Source organism: Pholcus phalangioides, unplaced genomic scaffold (genome assembly GCF_987345545.1).
Source record: "Pholcus phalangioides strain wild (caught in Gottingen) unplaced genomic scaffold, Ppha-v1.0 ptg000024l_1, whole genome shotgun sequence".
Lineage (NCBI taxonomy): Eukaryota > Metazoa > Arthropoda > Arachnida > Araneae > Pholcidae > Pholcus > Pholcus phalangioides.
Window position 1 is genome coordinate 29,680,495 of NW_028301616.1, and position 20,666 is coordinate 29,701,160.

Genomic DNA, 20,666 nt, shown 5'->3' on the forward strand with positions numbered 1-20,666 from the left:
ATTACCTCTGGGCCTCAAAACATCACTTCTCTCGGGGGGGGGGGGGAGATGATGCTCTTGAAGACGGCCTGTCCTGGCAATGGCCCAGGATGGGCTCTGGACTTACTATTTTTTCGTTTAAAACTCCGTTGAATTCCGCGAAATAGAAGTTTCACCATGACAAGTAAGAGATCAGTATTCTCATTTAGGGGCCGTTCAAGTATTATGTAAGCAAATTTTTAGCCATTTTTGACACCCTCCCCCCCCGTCACGTCAGCAAAACGCTGACCCCCCCCCTCTCGTCAGCAAAATTTCGTCATCAGCTCTGCCCCTCTGAATCCTAACTCATATTTTCATATAGGGTGGTTGATGACGTAAGCATTATCCAAACCCCCCCCCCCTCATCGATGAGGACGTAATACTTGAACGGCCCCTTATTGTTATAGTTATCATAATATAATTTATGAATTGAAAAATAATTTTTGATTTCAATGAAGAATAAAAATTCAAGTTGGCCTTGTTTAAGACTCGGGACCCCTTTGCAAAAAAGTCGGGGTGACTATAGTCCGTTTCAAGTTAACTTTGCAGTGAAGAGGAAGCTACGAGGGAACCTCATCACTCGTTGCTATAGCAACAAAAGCTTCTTAACCAATGTATCGATGTGCGGCCTCGGTAAGGTATGGGCGATTTCTAGGGTATCTCACCAAAATGTCGTTGTGGTTGCTATAGATTTTTGGATAATGGTAAAAAATATTTTTTTCTAATTTAAAAATTTCAAACGAAGAAACCGGTTCAAAACGATATTTTTTCAAAATCATTAAAAAAATTGAAATATTCTGTATAAATGATCATCATAAAACTACGACTTATGGGAACTTTATTCTGCGGCGAAGGAATACACTCTCTACCTTTCTCTTAACTGCAAAGTTAACCAGAAACGGACTATAAGAAAACGAAAGAAAAAAAAACGGGACTGTCCCAGAAAATAAATACGAAACGTATGGTCATCCAACAAAACCAACCAACTACAGATGAAACTGAAACCAACTTTAACAACGACAACAACGAATAGTTTTTGTCTTCTGCTCCTCTAAAGGCATTCTTGCGCAGCTTGAACTGGAAGCGAATATGCATATTAAAATAAATATGGCGTGATGCTGACATCTATAGGGAGTGAGTATGTGACTGCCTTTGTTTATCAAATATGCATTTCATACCGATTTCTTTTTAATCTCGTTATAATCACCGGCCATTAAAATATTTATTACTTCCATTTCCATTGTTCTTGATTATCGATTATGTGCAGAGGTTTCTCCCTCGCTCCTCCCTCTCTGGTGGGTTTTGATGTTGACGTAAAAATTGCTTAAAATTTTCAAATGTTGGCTTTTGATGAGCACTAATGCGAACTAAAACATATAATATGGGATAATAATATAAATTAATATGTAATTATAATTCCAATTAACGCAGGGTATTTCGATCTTTAATTAGAAAACAATTGGAAATGCTGAATATTTTGTGATTACATTATAGTTATTTTATAAAAGTGTATCCAATAAAAGTGTTACAAGCATGGACCCGCCCCTACTAGGGTGAGGCTAACAGCGCTTATGGTTATTCCCACACCCCCTGTTTCGCCATGTAGCCTACACAATACACAAATACAATCACATACACAAATTTTGAAAAACTTCTTCCATTCTAATTTTTTTTTAGCCACAAGCCAATCTAGCTGTTAAAAGTCCTGCCAACAGAGAGCAACTGACCTACAACAATATAAATAATCAATTGCTACACTTCACTCAATTTGAAGTATAGATGATGACACCGTTGCCGTAGTGGTGGACGACTGAAGTTGGTTTTCTGTAGTTCCCAACTTTGAGGCGCTAATGCGAGCTGATCTCCCTCTTTAAAAAGTCTCGCCACGGGGAGCGACAGGCCTACAACAGTAGAATCTTCAATCGGCACACTTCTGTTATAGTTAGAAAATTTGATGACAGATGGCAGCACACTACACATAGCAAGCATTACACAAAACAACTTTATGTTAGGTTCACAACACGGACACGTACATTCCAACATGTACCAATTTGTTAGAAGTTCCGCAGAGGAATATGGACGAGGTGCATGTGTGGTTTCGTAGTATAGATGAGACTAAAATTCAACATTATATACACTTGGACTGTTAAGTGTACACACTTCAAGCTCAACTCAATCGATAGCCTAGTAAATTGCCCATTTCGATAGATTTCAGTTGTGCACCCCCCCCCACCCCCTGTGGTGCACCAATGGCACTAGACCTGCTTGGCCGCCCCTAGTTGTGGCCCTGCTTTCTTGGTCATTCTTTTGGCCACTCCTGGTCCCTCTAGATCACTCCCATGATTACATACCCTTGGTCATTGACATGCTTGCAAATGCTCTAGGTCACTCTTATGGTTTCTTCCTGAGCTGATCCTTTGCTCTTCAGGTCACTCTTTTGGTTACTCCTATGCTTATAAAATCTCTATCACTTTTTTGGGCATTCACTGTCATGATTCATTGTTCTCTAGATTACTCTTTTGGTCACTCATATGTTTGGGCACACTGTTAGTCCCTCTTTTAGTCATGAACTGATCCTTTGTTCTGAAGGTCATTCTTTTAGTTGTGAGCTGATTCTTTGCTCTGTAGTTCACTCTTGTGATTACTGTGGCTCCTTTGTGCAATTCATCGTTTATCTGTCGCTCTTCTAAATAGTTTAGTAGATATTTTCACTAAAACATAATGTCTTTTAAGCATGAATAGAGGTACACAAATCAATATCTCTAGCTCACTGCAATGTCTGTAGGAGTTACGACACACACTTTGAGAAATACTGTGTTCTCCCATGCTCACACAAACTCTGTTACTCTTTTGGTCACTCATTGACATGATTCAGTGCTCTCTAGATTACTATTATGATCATTAACATGCTTGGGCACACTATTTTTGTCATCAGCTGATCCTTTGCTCTGTAGGTCACTTTTTTGATTAACTCCCATACTCATAAAATCTCTGGGTTACACTTTTGGTAGCTCACTGACATGATCCATCCATCACTATCTCGGTTGTTCTTTTGCTCGTTCTCATAGTTGCACACATTCTAAGTTCCTGTTTAGATCTCTCACTGACTTGGTCCCTCGTTGTCTGGATCACTGTTTTGTTTCCATTTGTGCCATCATTTATTACAGAGAAACTCCACTACAAGAAAGTGACTGCACAGTGGGAAATGCTTGTTCCAGTCCTACATTCGAGTCAATGACAGTGCATGTTCACCGTACACTGCCTTCATTCGAGTCAATGACAGTGTATGTTCACCGTACACTGCCTTCATTCGTTGATGTACTTAACTAACTCCAACTCCTGCCACTAAAAAAGAATAACACTATGTTGCTCTCTGCTCTCGAATATTCCACAGAAAAAAAAATGTCATCCGACTGCCGGCACAGATCGCGTGATTTCGGGCGACTGCCTATGGCAAGTACATTTCACAGTGGGGGTTGCCTTCCTTACCTTCTGCTTTACCTGTGCACAAAATTTTGCCACACTCATACAAAAACAAACCAAAAACACAACTGTTTCATTTGATCCACTCTTATATTTAACAAAGATTTTACAATGTTTAGCTTTTTATATGTTTTTTGCTGTATTCCGTGTTATCTTGTATTTATCCTAACATTAGTCGAGTTGTTGTGGTTTGTCTCAATTTTTTTTCTTCTTCAGTTGTTTAACATATAAAGATGGCAGCTACAGAAGGCGAGCAAATACAGTTTAGTGGACACACATTGGACAAAGCCACAAAAGCCAAAGTGCACCTTGAAAATTATTACTCGAACTTGATAGCACAGCACATAGAAAGAAAATCCAGGTAATGTTTGTAATGCAGAATTATAGCTAGATATATCTGTAATGTATGGTCACTCTGCCGGTGTCTGAAGTCTATACACTTTCCAAAGTGGCAGATTAGTTCATGGGTCCCTCCTCCACGAACTGGTCAATGTTTCAAAAGAGCCTGTAACTTTACGAAGTGCTCAGACTTCAGACATTAGCTGTGACACACAGACACATATGCACACATACAGGGTGATCAGCGAATAAGTCCTTATTTCAAAATTAAATATCTCTACAACAAAGATCAATAGAATTATGCGGTAAACGGTACATTTATTAGCAAAACTGTAAGAATGTTGTACAGAAATTTCGAAAATTTAGTGTTTTTTTTTTAATTTTTTAAAATTAAAAAAAAAAAAACAAAACTGGAAATTTTGGGGTTCTGAAAATCCTCATTTGTGTGAAGAGAAACCACTGCATTCACTTAAAGTTACTGCATGGGCTGCGGTATGCGCCATGTGTGCTGACAAATTGTTCCAAAATTGTAACGTAACATTCAGTAGTAACAGTTTCTCGCACGAAGAAGGGGGGCGATAATGTCTCTGGCGCATACCGCAGCCCATGCAGTAACTTTAGGCGAATGCAGTGGTTTCTCTTCACACAAATAAGGATTTTCGGAACCCCAAAATCTCCAGTTTTTTTTTTTAATTTTAAAAAATTAAAAAAAAAACTAAATTTTCGAAATTTCTGTACAACATTCTTACAGTTTTGCTAATAAACGTACTGCTTACTGCATAATTCTATTGATCTTTGTTGTAGAGATATTTAATTTTGAAATAAGGGCTTATTCGCTGATCACCCTGTAGAAAGAATTGATTGTTCACTGTGAAAAAATCTGCAGTGGCTGCGCTGTCATGTGAGCATGTCGCTGTGGTGGTCAAATGGTCATAGTGATGGACTCGCATCGTGAGGACCCGGGTTTGAACCCCCAACAGTGTGGTTGTTTGCTTACGTCTGTTTTCTGTGGTTCCCAGTTTTGAGATGCGAACGTGAGCCAGTCTTCTCTTTGGCTAGACTTTTTAGTCTAGCCAAAGAGGGCAGCAGGCCTACAACGATACAATTATTCAATCATTGCATTTCACCCATGATTGAAAAATGGATGGCATACGGCAGCACTATAACAAGCATTACACAGAAACAAATGTAATGTTAGTTACATTTACAACACGGAAACACATTCTAAGATGTACCAGTTCGTTAGAAGCTCTGCAGAAGAACATGGACGAAGTGCATGTGTGGTTAAGCAGTAGTAGTCAGCATGATGGACTTGCATCACAAGTCCAATCCCGCAGGCAGCAACACAGTTGTTTTTTTTTCACAGCTGAAGTTTGTTGCAAACTTCGAGGTGCAAAAATGTACGAGCATTTAAAATGCCTCTCCCCTAAGATTCTTTAAAATACTAAAACAATTTTAGACATCTGCCATTTTCACCTCCAATACTGATGGCAGCACTCTGGCGATAAATACACTAGATCAGAGGTGCATAACCTTTTCCGTTCTCGGGCCACATATGTGATATTGCTACTGCTTGCAGGCTTGAAATTGTTAAGGACGGCATGACCATATGACCAGCATTTTTTCCTAGTTTTGCTGTTCTAACTTTCATTATGAAATGACCTGCATTTTTGTAACTCAGTTAATGACTGAAACCAATGTTTGAGATTATTTTCCCAGTACCAATAATTTAAGCATGATAATTGTGACTATTATCATAATCACTTAATTATTAATGTTCATCACACCTATTTGTCAACTAAATGCTTATTTCGAGAATTGCATTTTAATCCACTACTATCTGTAGCTATTCATTTCCCTCCATTGATAATTATTCAGTGACAAATAGCAATTTTGCAAAATTTTTTTCACTGTAATTTTTTTTTATAGCAATCCTGATTTCCTATATTTTCTGGAGGAAATATGGTCACTATTGGTATATATCTTGAAGTGTGTGCACATTTATGCTTTTCTTTCAGAACACCTTTCGTAGGTTGATAGAACCCCTTGGTGGGTTAGGAGGTTGGTCACCCTTAGGGGGTACTAGATAATTAAGTTCACTTTATGCATTCGTAAATCCATTTCATTTTGAATTTTTCAATTTATTTTTAATGTAGGCATGAGAAATTAGAAGAAACTATGAAAGAAGAAGGATTGAGTGAAGAGCAGGTAAATTCGACATTACCTTACATTAATTTATGGATTTAGATTTTTCTTGTATGTACAGTGAAACTTCTATGTAACAATATTCTGCAGACCAAGAAAAAAATATTGTTGTAGAGGGATTATTGCTATATCCAGAGGCAACATATTAGTCTGTACGGTTCTGTTTGAATTTTTTTTAAAATCTATTTTCTTTACATTCAGAAACAAGAAATGAGAAATCAGCATGCTCTTAAAGAAACTGAATTCCTAAGACTTAAACGTTCCAGACTCGGGGTAGAGGATTTCGAACCTCTCAAAGTAATTGGACGAGGTGCCTTTGGTGAAGTAAGACTGGTGCAAAAAAAAGATACTGGTCATGTATATGCTATGAAAATTCTTAGGAAAGCTGACATGCTTGAAAAAGAGCAGGTGAAGATTTAGAATTTTGTCTTAAGAAAATATTTTTTTCATTCAGATAAATGCATGTTGTGTGTGCTGCGAATATTATAGATATATATTATATTCAAAATTCTTATCATTGGATACATTATTTTAGTGCATTTCTTGATAAGATTTTTTCTTCAAAGTGAACTTTTAGAGAATTTAAATATAGATAGCTTCTGTGAAATTTAAAAGTAGAAAGTTCAGAAACATATGTATGTGACGCTCGCTTTAATTTAAAACAGAATTTTTCTACAGAAAAAAGCTATCTTTGTCATATTTGAAAGTATTGTTTTCAAATCATATTCATCAGTGATTTAAAGTTGTATTGATTGATGTATTAAAATTGATTGGAATAATCCGGACTATAATAAACGTTTTTTTTTTCTCTCCTCTAGGTTGCGCATGTGAGAGCTGAGAGAGATGTTCTTGTGGAAGCAGATCATCAGTGGGTTGTCAAAATGTATTATAGTTTCCAAGATGCTATGAACCTGTACTTGATAATGGAGTTTTTACCCGGTGGTGAGTGAAAATTCTGCAATCTTTATTGGACAAGAAAATAGAAAAACAAACACCTACCTATACCATATTTACTTTTGCAGTCAATGTGAATCAAATGTACTAGCCAAAGCATATGTTGTTTATTTTCTATCATTTTGTATTTTTCTATTCTTTCTTTTTTTCTTTTTTTTTAAATTATTTGAATTGCACGTGTGATGAAAAATGTTGTGATTTTCTATTTAGGTGATATGATGACATTGTTGATGAAAAAAGACACGTTATCAGAGGACTGCACGCAGTTTTACATTGCAGAAACAGCGTTGGCCATAGACTCAATTCATAAATTGGGGTTCATCCATCGAGATATAAAGCCAGACAATTTGCTTTTGGATGCTAAAGTAATTGAGTTTTTAATGAGATAGCAATAAAAAAAAATATTTTTACATTATTTTTTATGTTACCCAATGATAATATCCTTGAAATTCAGAGGCTTGTTTAGATAAAGTCAAAAGAACGCACAAAAAATATTCTGTATTAACCTACAGAAGTAGCAATTTGATTATGTACTGGGTGAAAAGTATTTAAATTGTATTAATCAAGTTCATTTGAATAAGAGTCAACAGTATTTGTACTGAATATTTTTCTGAAATATTGAACTTATCAATTAAAAATTTTTTATTCAGGGACACATCAAGCTTTCAGATTTTGGACTATGCACAGGCCTGAAGAAGTCACATAGGACAGAATTTTACAGAGATTTATCACAGGCAAAGCCTAGTGATTTCAGTGAGTAAAATTGATGGCAATTAAATAGCTAAACAAAAAAGTATCAATTGATCAACTATAATAAAAAAATCTGCATAACCCCCTTGCACCCTAATTAACTTGGCGCAGTGTGTCTCGGCTGAAATGAGTGTAATTTTCATAGTTGAACTTCTTGTGATGTTTTATTAACAACTCGCATTATAACATAACTCTAATGAAGTGGTTTTTCTATGCGTTTTATTTATTTTAGTTATAAAAATTGAAAATGAGAAATTTAGGTATAGCCATTTCCACTTGTACACTTGTCTAATATTCCAAATCTTGGTTCTTGCAGAAAATGTTCTATTTATTTATTCAAATTGTAAAAAATTACTCCGGATACTCTAATGTGACCAGGCTGTTGAAATGTTATTCCTGGATCGACTTAAAAAAATAATAGAAATTTTTAGAAAATTGCTCAAGTAAAGGTACATTTATTTCAGAGAGAATCAATCTCACACACACACACACACACACAGTAATTTTTGAAAACGTAATGTATTTCTAGAACACACTCAATTTTTAAAAAAAATTATTTCACTTTTTTTTTGTCGCATCCATTTTCAAAGAGATTTTTGTATAGGAAATTGCTAATTATTAATATTGTTATGATTAGTTTATTCATTAAAGCTGATTGATTGTTTCATGTAACTGCTTTTTTACTCATCTTCAGCAAGCAATCCTATGGATTCAAAAAGAAGGGCAGAAAGCTGGAAAAAGAACAGGAGGCAACTTGTAAGTGTTATGAAATTCCAGAAATTTTATTTTCCATGTCTTTAAATTTTTGGTGCACATTCTGTTGATTGTGCCGTTATTTAATATTTTTGTCCATTTCAGATTCTTTATTGTGTTTCAAATTTCTTTTTACTCCAAATGAATAGTTTTTGTTCCCTTACTTTTTTAAAATTTATTTTTACTAATATAAATATCATAATGATAGAGAAATTTTCTCTTTTAGAGTTTAAATTATGATTATCTCTTAGAATAAAATGTCTTTTTTTCTCTTCCAAAAAAAGAAAAACCTAAAAATATTGATTAATAAAACATTGGTATTATCTGTCATGTATTACATAAGTAGAACAATGTAACTTAGGACCAATTCGTTATCAATTCATTGATTAATTTTTCTAAATCATCCAATGGTAAAGTGACAATTAAAATCATGTTAATGTTCCATGCTAGTTGAAAATCTAGAAAATTTTATTTGTATATCCTCTATTTATAAAAAAAAATCAAGTGTAGTGTTCCCGTAGGTTCTCTGAATAGTGAGCGCTCATCGCGACGAACTTAACAGGAATTTATTAGTAAAAATTAGAATAAGAATGTACACTGAAGACTACGATCCTACTTGATCGCTTTCACACACACCTCTCTCTTTTATTTTCGAATGTCTACCTCAGTTCTCGCGATTTTCATTTTCGTGAGGCTTATTACTTCTTCTTTGGCTCTTGAGCCTAATACCATATTGCTACGTCAAGGTTTTAAGTGGGAGATGTGCACACAGAACACTACATAGAGTTTATTACAAATTGAGTTGAATAAGAACCATACTTTGAGTATTTTTTTATTTTCTTTTGATTATGCATTGACATCGCTTTTGTATGCGTTTATTTGCCTCTATAATTCTTTCAAATGAAAAATTCTTCCTCAGGCCTATTCTACTGTGGGTACTCCAGATTATATTGCTCCTGAAGTTTTCTTGCAGACTGGATACAACAGTGCATGTGATTGGTGGTCTCTTGGCGTGATCATGTATGAAATGCTGATGGGTAAGACAATATACTCATTCTAGGACATTGTTTATGTAATCTCTGATTTGTATTTTGAATGGTAATGCATTCATTCATGTAGTAGCTTTTATGTAATTATATGATGTGTTTCATTTTGTTTTTCATTCATTTTTTAATCCTCTTAATTTCCCCCCTATTTTAACAGATTCCATAAATAATATTTCTTGCAACATACTTTGAGAGACAATATTGTTACTGCCAGTGTTTTATTTATTATTCATTCTTGGGTCCTGTAGGCACACAAGGAGCTGCTCTAAAAGATGGGTGTCAAATCCAAGTTGAAAGTGCAAAGAAAACTTTGTTGAGGAAAAAAATGGGGACAGGTGGGGCAAATCACACAGATAGGGATTTTGTATTAAGCTGCCCTGTGTGTGTGTGTGGTGTGTGGGTGTGGTTACTGCTGGCTGTGAAGTGTATATATATAAAATTGATTTCCTGTGTGTGTGTCTGCATATATGCCAAGCCAAACGGGACTTGACTTGAACGATAGGCTACTTTAAAAGTTTGTCAGAGCTAGGCAAATGTCCAAAATGGACGAAAACTGTCAGGCAACAATAGTTTCTGGGCCTCAACAATCACTTTCGAAATGTTTACTTTGGTTACCGTGGTTCCCTAGCAATGCGTTTCAGACATGCACATGCCTTTACAATGGTTTGTCACTTCTTTAATGCTGCCAGTATTACGTGCAATAGTTTTTCCCTTTTTAATAGTTTGTCACTTTTCAGTAATTGAAGAAAACCTAAGCAGTGCTGGGTATTAAAGCTAGTTATTAAAGTTTTAACTTCTTTGAAGTTACCATCAGTTATAAAATCATTTTTAATTATATTAACACATTGTTTGTACACCGATGTCCAAACGATTACAGTAAGATTATGCATAGTGACTGACAAGTTTTACGTGCTGTGTAAATCTGGCTGTACTTAACACATTCACATTGGGAACAAAAATGATTGTTTTTAAAAAAAAAGCATTGTCGTCAGGAAAAAAGAATTGTTTTATGCATATGTTGAAATATCTTTATATCACTAAAATACCCCAATTTGTATGAAAGTTTTAGGGAAGAATAGCCCAATATGGATGTGTTAAAGAGTTTGTTTTTAACATGAAAAGAGATGATACTGATATTGCTGAGATATCATGATCATAAATTTATTCATTCTTCAATGAAGTGCGTAAATTACTTTTATTTTGGGCTTTTTTCATTCTCTTAGGATATCCTCCTTTTTGTTCTGAAACACCTCAGGAAACTTATCGTAAAGTGATGAACTGGAGGGAAACACTCATATTCCCACCAGAAGTTCCTATCTCCAATGAATCTCGAGATCTCATTCAAAGGTTCTGTTGTGAAGCGGAGAAGCGAATAGGTGCTACAAGTGGAGTTGAAGAAATTAAGCAGCATGCTTTTTTCAAAGGAGTGGATTGGGACCACATAAGGTGAGTCTTGCATTCCTGAAAATTATGTCTTTGAAAAACTATTTCATGTATCACTTGAACATTACCGATCTTTATTCTGCAAGAAAAAGAATTTCTTTCATATGTGTTTAATGTTTTAATTTTTAATATTAAACCTCTGTTTTCAGGGAGAGACCAGCTGCGATTCCTGTCGAAGTCAAAAGCATAGACGACACTTCCAATTTTGATGAATTTCCAGATGTTGATTTAAAGATTCGTAAGTTAATTGATTTATTTGATTTATTGATTGATTTATGTGTACACAAATGACATGGTAATTGATCTTATTTGCTAGCACAGACATTAAAAATTAAATTTAGCTTTAGAAATAATCTTTTAGCAGAGTGAATGAAAAATGTTACTAAATCTGGATAATTTCATTGAAAACCATTGTTAAACTTTGTGAAATGATCATTTTTGATGAACTATTTAGATCATTTCTCCTTATATTTGTTTTGACTTTTTAGCATCTGCACCAGCTCCCAAAGAAGGTGATCCTGGATACAAGGATTGGGTCTTCATCAATTATACTTTCAGACGATTTGAAAGTCTCCTCACCCAGATGGGAGGTAAACAGACTAAGCGGAGCTAATTTGAACCTGTACACCGCATGTTGCTGATATAAAATGAGAAAAATTATTATAATACATGTTTTACATGTTGACGTACTGTATATTTAACGTATATTATTGCTCAAAGTAACTGGAATACTTAGAAAAAATAGTAAATTTCTATTACTAACCACTAGTGATGGAAGCTCACCTTAAAAATGTTCAAGCCTACTTCATTATTATTCATGCATAGTATTAATGATAATGAGAAGCTCTTTAGGGGATTTGAGTATGCAATTGACATGTTTTGGTCTTTTTTTAAATTTTTCAATAATGTGCATGTTATGATCAAATTTTGTTTTGGTTTTTCAATTAACCAGTTTCTTAGTCCAATGAACTTTACATGATTTCGTTTTGGGTGACTATTTTGTAGAACCAATTGATCGCTTTAAAGCAATTAAACAGATTCTAGTTACCATATTTCTCAGAGGGAACTTTCATGCTTTTGAAAATAGAACTTCATAGCTTGCTGCACATGTTTTGACTTTGAACTTGCTGCAGCAGCACATGTACTAAAATTAAAATAATATACAAGGTATGATATATTGAAAAGAGTTTCTGAACTGATTCCATGAAATGCTCTCAGCTGAGTTCTTAAAATGTTTATTGAATACCCAATGTGATCTCTTTGGGTCTTATGCTGAACATTTTGACAAGGTCTGCATTTTCTCTCCAATCTCTGTGAATAAGTTTTAAGACTGTGAAATACATGCGGTTTCTGGGTTGTTAGGCCATTGTTCAAGAAATTTACGTCCTAGTATTTTGTCCACATCTGTGGACCAGGGACCCTTGTCCAGGGGCCTTTGATACATCCTTTCAAATCAGCCAATAGAACTTTCTTGCTGACTTCTTGCACTTTGACATCTATATAAGGAACAACTTGGGGGGTGGGGATTAGATGTGTGATGTCTTTCTCACTTGATGCAGAGACTTACGTGTTAATAAACCTCCAAAGATGCTTTCCACAGATGTTAGAAAAATGTCAGGAAGTAATTTTTTTGGAACGTAGAAATATCACATAGAAACTGCATATATTTCATTGAATGCTGGCCAAGAAAGCCTGAGACTATGTCTTTCTCATCCTTTTGGGAGTTGTATTTGTTTAAGGATGCCCATAATGATTGTTGTCGTTCAAGCTTATTCTTGCCCACTTTTAAAACAAGCACACCTATTAAAAACATAGAGCTGAAAATAAAAAGCTGCTCAACATTTCAGACATTTTATATGAAACTTCTCGCTAGCACATCGGCTCAGTTTTTCATTTATTTTAGAATTGGAAAGACGATAGTTATCTATGTGGGGGGAAAAAATGTTACCAATTCATCCCACAACAGATTTCCATGAAATTTAGCCATATGGCTCAAAAGGTCATAGATCAGTTTTTCCACCTGCAGTCTACTATTATACTCCATTTTCTATGAAGAAAGTTTGTGAACTTTTTGCTCAAGGTCTAGCTTTTATTTAAAAGAAAAGGTAATTTCAAAGAAATATAGAAAAGACAAAATTAATAAAACGAATGGCTTGGAAATAATATAATGGGACGTGTGAAGTACTGGCTCATTGTCAGTTTGGTTAAAGTAATCGGTAGTTACTATTGATCATTTCGCGATTGCTTTCTAACAAATGAACAAAGAAATTACACAGAACATCCATGTTAAAAACTTGCATTCTGGTGCAAGTTTTTCTGATATATATATATATTTCACTTAGATTTCGATTTTCGTGTCTTCCAGTTAATTTGGGCAATACATAAAGAATGAAAATTTGAATCTCAACTGAATTTGACCTCCCATGTTTCAGTGTATAAACGAAGCAGCTGTACCAGTGATAATGTGTTCATTACTTCTTTTTTTTTTTTTATCTCAGAATCTTTGCATTTCCATGTGTTTTTAATTTCTTTTACTTTTTAAAGAATTCTTTAATTGATATAATTTAAACATATAAGAATTTTCTTTGCCTAGTCAGTATATCAGTGTTCCTATTGGTTGAATAAATTATAGCCAATGATCAAAAATTAAAAAAAATTGGGACTATTGGATAAATAAAAATGCATTATCAATCTGAGCACAATTCTTGGTTGGTTTGTGATCCAGTGTGGACAGTTATCAATATATTTCATCACATTACTGGAAGGAGAAAAAGTGAAGTAATTCGATCTTTTTCTGTTCATATATTGAAATATCGTTAAGAAATTTCTCGAAAAATTTTTGTGTTCAGTTTATTGCTCTATTTTTTGTTCCAGTAAAGATGTGTAAATCTATTATTCTCAAACTAAATTGTATTTATTTATGTTTAGCATCAAATCTAAATTGCATACCGTAGAACTTTGATTAACCAGGAATAAAGGATCTGGAATTATACCTAGGTTGATAGATATAATGCTTCTTTGTCTGAATGCATAATTTCATATTCAGTGGTAGAAAGACAGCCCTTTTATTATCTTCTAAGACAGGTGTGTCCTCTGACAAGTAAGAAGGGATATTTTAATTAATGAAACAGCCTTTGTTGGCAAACTTTTGTATTTCAAATCCCCAAAGCAGAATATGCAAAAATCTGGGACATATGTCGCAGAAAAATCTGTGCTACTGCAGAACAATCCGGAAGAATTTTAAGGAAAGTGTTGAAAATACTGTTATGGGGATTCACAAAACATTTACACTCGTTGCAGGACAATGCGAAACATTATTCTGTTTTGGGGGCTTCAAATATTTTTGAAATGTGATACCATGTCTTCATGGAACCACTTTTCGGCGATTGCTGAGCATGGTGGCCCAGGTGGAAAAGTCTCTCATCACAGTGCACAGTACCAGGGCCGTAACTAGGATTTGTGTGTGGGTGGGGGGGAGAAAACATGATTTTGTCACCCTCACCACTGTAATATTTGATTTCATATAAATGTATTTTTATTCTTTCTAAAATTTGCCGCCCCGAAAGTTTGCTATTATAGAAGTTGCTCCTCCTCTTGTTCTGGCCTGCACAGTGCTAAGAGATGTTGTACCACATTTATTATTCTACCCTTCGGGGAAACAAAGTAAGCATATGTAGATGTAACTTTGTTTTCATTCCCCCCCCCCCAACACTTGGATTTCCACAGCTAAAAATTGTGACTGATGTACTCGACCTGGCTACTTGTCTTGGTTAATCAAGGTTCCACTGTATTTGGAGATTTCCTTGGTAACAGGATCACTCAAACATCAATGCTTTGACTACAGTATAGTTGAATATCAAAGTTTCATGAGTTAACTTCAGCTTCACATTATAAAATTTTGAGTATTGATTTAATGCTCTGCATTATTGTTTGGAATTGAGCGTTCAATTCCAGTTTTTAAAGATCTGACATGAAAAATTTCATATTTCAAGTGCCGGTGAATAATAATACGAGTCATTTTTAAAAATATTATTTTCTATGTTTTGTATACGATTGTATATATATACATATACATATATTTGGTGATGATTGTGAATTTGTCGTTTTGTGAATTTATGTGCTTTTTGGCATTCTAGGCACTGCCAAAAGGAAAAAAAATTCAAATCGTAACTATCACTGCATAGATTTTTCATTTTTCGTATTTCTGTATGTCCGTTAGCTTTGTACATGTTATGCCTAATGATAATATGAAATGTAAAAAAAAGTATTTATAATGAGATAATAATGGATGATGTTTGCTTGTGCATTTTGTAAAGGTAAAAAATAATAGAAAAAAAAGGTTGATATTTTTCCAACAGGAGAGGAAGTCTATGTGTGTACATATATATATAAATATAAATATTTCCTTGGTTCAGAAAAGAAATCGGCAGCAGTGCAAATGTGCCAATGCTAAACTGTATATGCAAATGGTTATAATTGCATTTAAAAAAGCATCCACTGAAGTTTGTTTGATTTACATGTATGTATGCATGCACTGAAAGTATTGTTGTGTCAGCCTTTGTGTTTAGTTTGGTTCAAGTATGGCAATTGATGTTTTTGTGTCATTACTTAGGTGATATCGTAATGCTGTGCATGTGCATTCTTGTATATGTGTTATGAATGTGAAATTCTGGGGTGATTTATAATGATTGTGAAATTAAAAAAAAAAAAATTCTCTGATTATTCAGAAATAAAAATCTCTTTCCTCATTCTAATATAATGAAGAAGAACTAGGCACGAAGGCAAACAGCAAAGAAAACTATGAATCCTTACACGTTTGGACCCTATGCCCTCTTTTATTTTTATATTACATGCATTGTGAGCTGTTTCTTCTGTTTATAGAATGGCAACTTGACGTATCTACCTATGATGTATTTCATAATTTAACATTTATTTATTTACTTATTTAGACAAAAACATACAAGACAGAAAGACAAAAAGAAAACCACAAAAGACAAAAAATAAAACTACTAAACAAACACTATTTGACCCAAAAGGATATAATCCTTCCATGGGTAACAGTAACACAAATGCGACAATTTTCTTGGCAACCTTGGAAGTGTACAAAAACAATAATACTCAATAGTAAATGCATAATAAACAATAATAGATTTCTTGATATGGACCTATGCAATAAGCAGTGTAGATTTGTTATAATTGATTAATGTACAGTGAAACTTGTCCAAGATGGGTACTGTAAGAGACGAAAACCTGTATTGAACTGGGATCAAAAGATAGTTTATTTGATGATTAACTTCAAAATACTCCTTTATAAAATGGAAATTTGTCGAACTGAATATTATTTCAGTTTCTTTATGTTTCATTTTGTACAGGTTTCACTATTTTGAAAATCCTGAACATATAAGCCTTCAAAAAAATGTGAGGAAGCTGGTGGACTACAAAGTTCTTCTCATCATTGATATCCAGAGTGTCTTTTCTTGATGTGTCATGGTCTGAAAAAATAACATATCTTTCTCTCTGTGAGACTTTGTTCAAAACTTGCATTTTCCTTGCTGTTGCCTTTACCGTTGGTTCTTCTATATTGTGTGTTTGATTTATTCTTGAATTTAATGTGAAGGAGGTGCAGGTTTTTTTTGTTATATTTATGTGGTGTTTGTTCTTGTTTCATGTTTCTCCATGGTTATGCGGGGAATAATAGTTTGTGACATGTTAGTAAATTGGCAACAATTGATATTGCAAGTAAATGTAATTTAGCTAAGTTATTCACAAAAAAACCAAAAAGTTTACTTTAAACGTTACTTTACTTAAAAAATATATATATGTATCAAACAAATTTGTGAGCTAGAATTTCTCTCATTTGCAGCAAAACTCTAGTGACGCTAGTTTTGTCATCCTATAATTCAAGTGGCATTTCAACTTCTATGTGTGTGCAAAACTGCCAAGAAGCTAATTTGCGTTCAAATAGAATAGCCTGATCAATGAAACCCAAGTTACAGGAACTTCTTAAGAGTTTGTGAACATAAATTTGGGCAAATAAAATTGGAGATTTTGTTGATAAATGTTGTTACTCTTGCAGTAAAACACTTCCTTTAACCTGTAAGCAAAATTTTAAACTAATTTTTGTTTGGTGCAAGGGAAAAAAATCCATGTCATGAACTTTGTTGCAAACCATATTCTCACTCTATAATTTTTGAATCTTTATTAATTTTTAAAAGTCTACAGACTTCTACCTGTATTATGTGTTTACCTATTTGTTCTGCAACACATAAAATTAACGTAAATGATGCCATGATTATGCAACTCAGTGTTGAATTGAATTAGTTTATGATTACAACATTCTCATAAACAAATGTATATTCATGAAATGCGGCTTCCTTCTTATGGTGATATCGTCATAAGAAGGAAGCTACTTTGAAATAGATCTCTGACCAGAGTAATCGACAAATAGTGTCATTATCACTTCTTTGTGATACACAAGACAAGTTCATCTCAGTTAAGGACAGTAAAACCTTTCTTAATTGGCCTAATTCAGGGTTCATATGTGAAAAATAATCAGTCATATGGTAGCTATGTATGTCTGTCTAGAAGATCAAGTCTTCAATGCATTTCAAGGTATTGGCCAGCCTGCTATGTATTTCTAAGGATGCACATTTCTAGAAATATGCCAGCTTCCTATGTATTTCTAAGGATGCACATTTCTAGAAATATGCCAGCTTCCTATGTATTTCTAAGGATGTACATTTCTAGAAATATGCCAGCTTCCTATGTATTTCTAAGGGCATGCATTTCTAGGGATATGCAGATCTCGCACTCATTTTTAGTGGGGGAAGGTCTGTATTCTACTGAGCATTTCTTGGGAGGCAGGATAGGCTAGATTCTATTCATTCTGGGGATATGGAAATGTCCCTGCACACATTCCAAGGGCTAGGTGCATCATCTACCTGTACGTAGTTTGAAGGGTACACATGCCTTGAATGCATTTCCGATGGTATGAAAAACATGTCTCTCTGATGCATATCTATACACTTTCCAGGGGGGTGCTTGAAAGGCTGGGACTTGGGATATTGTTTTATTAGCCAATTAGGGCATTACATAATATGAACTACTTCAGTTAGATAATTTTGTAATATATCAAATAAAGTACAAGATTTTTTTAAGGCTGTTTAGAGAAAGATTTTGTCAAAAAGGAGGGCCAGTTAATAAAGGTTTTATTTTTCATTAAAACTTATATTAGTTTTTGGTGATTGAACTTACTATGAATATGCACACAAAGTACAGCTTATAATGCGTAACATTATTCAACCTATCTAGTGCTGGCATGTAGCAATCTCACCAAAATGTACAAACAATGCAATTGATAAGTTTCACAGATGATTTTCCTTATGTTATGAAATTTTGTTCATTGATTTATCCCTATTGAATCCATTGAAATATCTATTTCAAATGGATTGTTTCTAAAGAGAGCATTACCCGCGACTGAGTCGTTTGCTCGCTGTGAAATAGGAAGAGCATTCCGTGAAAACCTCCATTGCAGATATTTTGTAAATTTTTTATTTTCACAAATATTTTTTCCTTTGAAAAAAAATCCATGATTTCTATTGAGTTTGTAAATTTCAGCAATACGTGCTGTAATATCTCAGTGAATGTCATAAATTTTTTTGTTTTTGTACTTGAATTGTTTTTTGGTGTCGTTTGAGGGGAAAAAATGTATTTTGATGTTAATGCATTTTTACTTTCGTACGTATTGTGTATTATATCGATAGAGAGAGAAAAAAGAACTTGTTTGCTGACACTTCTCAGTTTGTAGTTATTGTTTAAAATTAATGATGAATATATCTGTGGTGTTTGGTCAGAACATGATATCTCTCCAAAAAATGGCTTTTCGATCTAAAATTAAGTCTTGTAATTATAACTAATTAGAAGTGAGATAAATGCACAAATATGTGCGTACGGCTAAACAACATGTTGATGTAAGATATTTTCATTTGTATTTGTGTATATGCTTTATTTTTGATTCTTAAATGACAATGAAATGCTTGCATCTCAAAAATGTGATTCTGAAGTCATGGTCTGACCCAACACCACAGATATGTTGTTCCTGAGTTCCAGCAATCAATGCTTTTATTTTTCATTTAGTATTATAATGAATATTTCATATCTTGAATATTTCAGCACTACTTACTGCAGGCACTATACAGTCATATCAATATTGTTATGGCTTTACATCATACTCTTCCTGTACTCTTGAGTGAGGCCTCCAGGCCAGGACTTTTAGCATGCCTTTGTATTAGTTTTCTACTAAATTTATGGCATAATGAAATATAGGGTGTCTGAGTTAAAGGTATTCAAAAATAATGGCTTATGGTGAGAGAACCACACACAGTTAGTTATGAATTTAAGTTGCGTTGAAGGGTGAAACTCGTTTATGAACAGGTTAATAAAGTTCAATGTGATCACCATTTATGATTGTAGATGTCTAAACAGTATTCTATCTCTCGCCAAGTGTTTAGTAGCATTTGAGGTGTTAAACAAACTGCTACAGGCACTGTGTGTTTTGAATCACGTGGGGACTTCACATTTTGCTCAATTCGTACACAGCGGTTAATGTGCTGCCACTGATTCCAACTCAACAAGCTGCTAAACCACATATGCACCTTTGAACATTTCTCTGAGACAATTCTAACAAATTGTTGCATGTCTGAATGTGCTGTGTACCGTCAAGTTCATTTCAGAGGAATTCCTATTATGTGTTTGTGTGCTATCATCTGTCTTATGAATTTGTAAGCAAACATCGTTGCAGTTTATTTTACCTATATCACATACTATGAGTGAATTGTAAATGTGTAATATTTTCTTTTTTTAAATGGGAGATTGTTTACATTTGCACGTTAAAGTAGAGAAGCAATGGCTGCGTCCCCTATGCTGGCAGTTAGCATGCAAAAAAATCATCTCAAAGAAACTGTTGATAGTGCACATGTGTGACCTTGGAAGAAAACTTTTAATTCCCTAACGACAGTGAAGCACATCACTTTCATAGGTAAGAATATGTGATTCTCTCTGCGTAATCTGTTATATTTTGGATGCCTTCTCCCCCCCCCCCCTCCCCCAGAGTCTTCTCTTAGACCGTGCGACTCTAGGAGGTGCTGCTCTAAGAGTTGAAGCTGCTCGAGTTGAAAAGGTGAAAAAAATCTTTGTCAACCAAAAAAAAAAAACATGTTCTGGGGTGCTAAAAATAGGCCCTGCACTGGTAGAGATTTTTTCTCGAGCTGCCACTGCGAATACCCTTCATAGAGTTGATCCATAGGCTCCAAGGCTGAAGCCTTGTCAGTCTCCTATTGGTAGCGGGGTGTGTCCGGTCTTCAAAGGTCAAAGTCTCCTATTGGTAGGACACGTGCCAGTGGTTATCAAACTTTGCCACCCGCTGCTCACTTGCCTCAGTAGTCAGTCATCGTTTACCTATGACTATCCAGAAAAATATCGAGAACCACTTCATAGCACTGTAGATAAACATCAATAACGACGTGCCCCTAGGAGCCGTGACGCACATTTGGAGAAACACCTATGCTTTGCATGTGTGGGAGGTTGGAAGAGAGAGATAGGATTCGATTGCATAGCTATGATTGGTCGAAGTTGATTTTCTGTGATTTCTCGACTTGGTTTTTCTTTCATTAATTC

The 20,666-nt window shown here is 34.5% G+C and overlaps 1 protein-coding gene across 2 annotated transcripts; it reads left to right on the top strand.

Moving 5' to 3' along the window:
- Positions 1-1,100: 1,100 nt before the first annotated feature.
- LOC149069181 (serine/threonine-protein kinase tricornered-like) lies at positions 1,101-18,783 on the top strand. 2 transcript variants are annotated; one of them, XM_089250401.1, is made up of 12 exons: positions 1,101-1,156; positions 3,718-3,862; positions 5,997-6,048; positions 6,247-6,453; positions 6,864-6,987; positions 7,210-7,364; positions 7,650-7,752; positions 8,444-8,505; positions 9,422-9,539; positions 10,772-10,994; positions 11,141-11,229; positions 11,480-18,783. In XM_089250401.1, exons 2-12 carry the CDS (start codon positions 3,735-3,737, stop codon positions 11,602-11,604), a joined length of 1,386 nt encoding a protein of 461 aa, XP_089106527.1. In that variant the 5' UTR covers positions 1,101-1,156; positions 3,718-3,734; the 3' UTR covers positions 11,605-18,783. The 2 variants fall into 2 exon arrangements, with proteins under 2 accessions (XP_089106527.1, XP_089106526.1); XM_089250400.1 differs by having other exon boundaries at positions 1,103-1,152.
- The last annotated feature ends 1,883 nt before the right edge of the window (positions 18,784-20,666 follow it).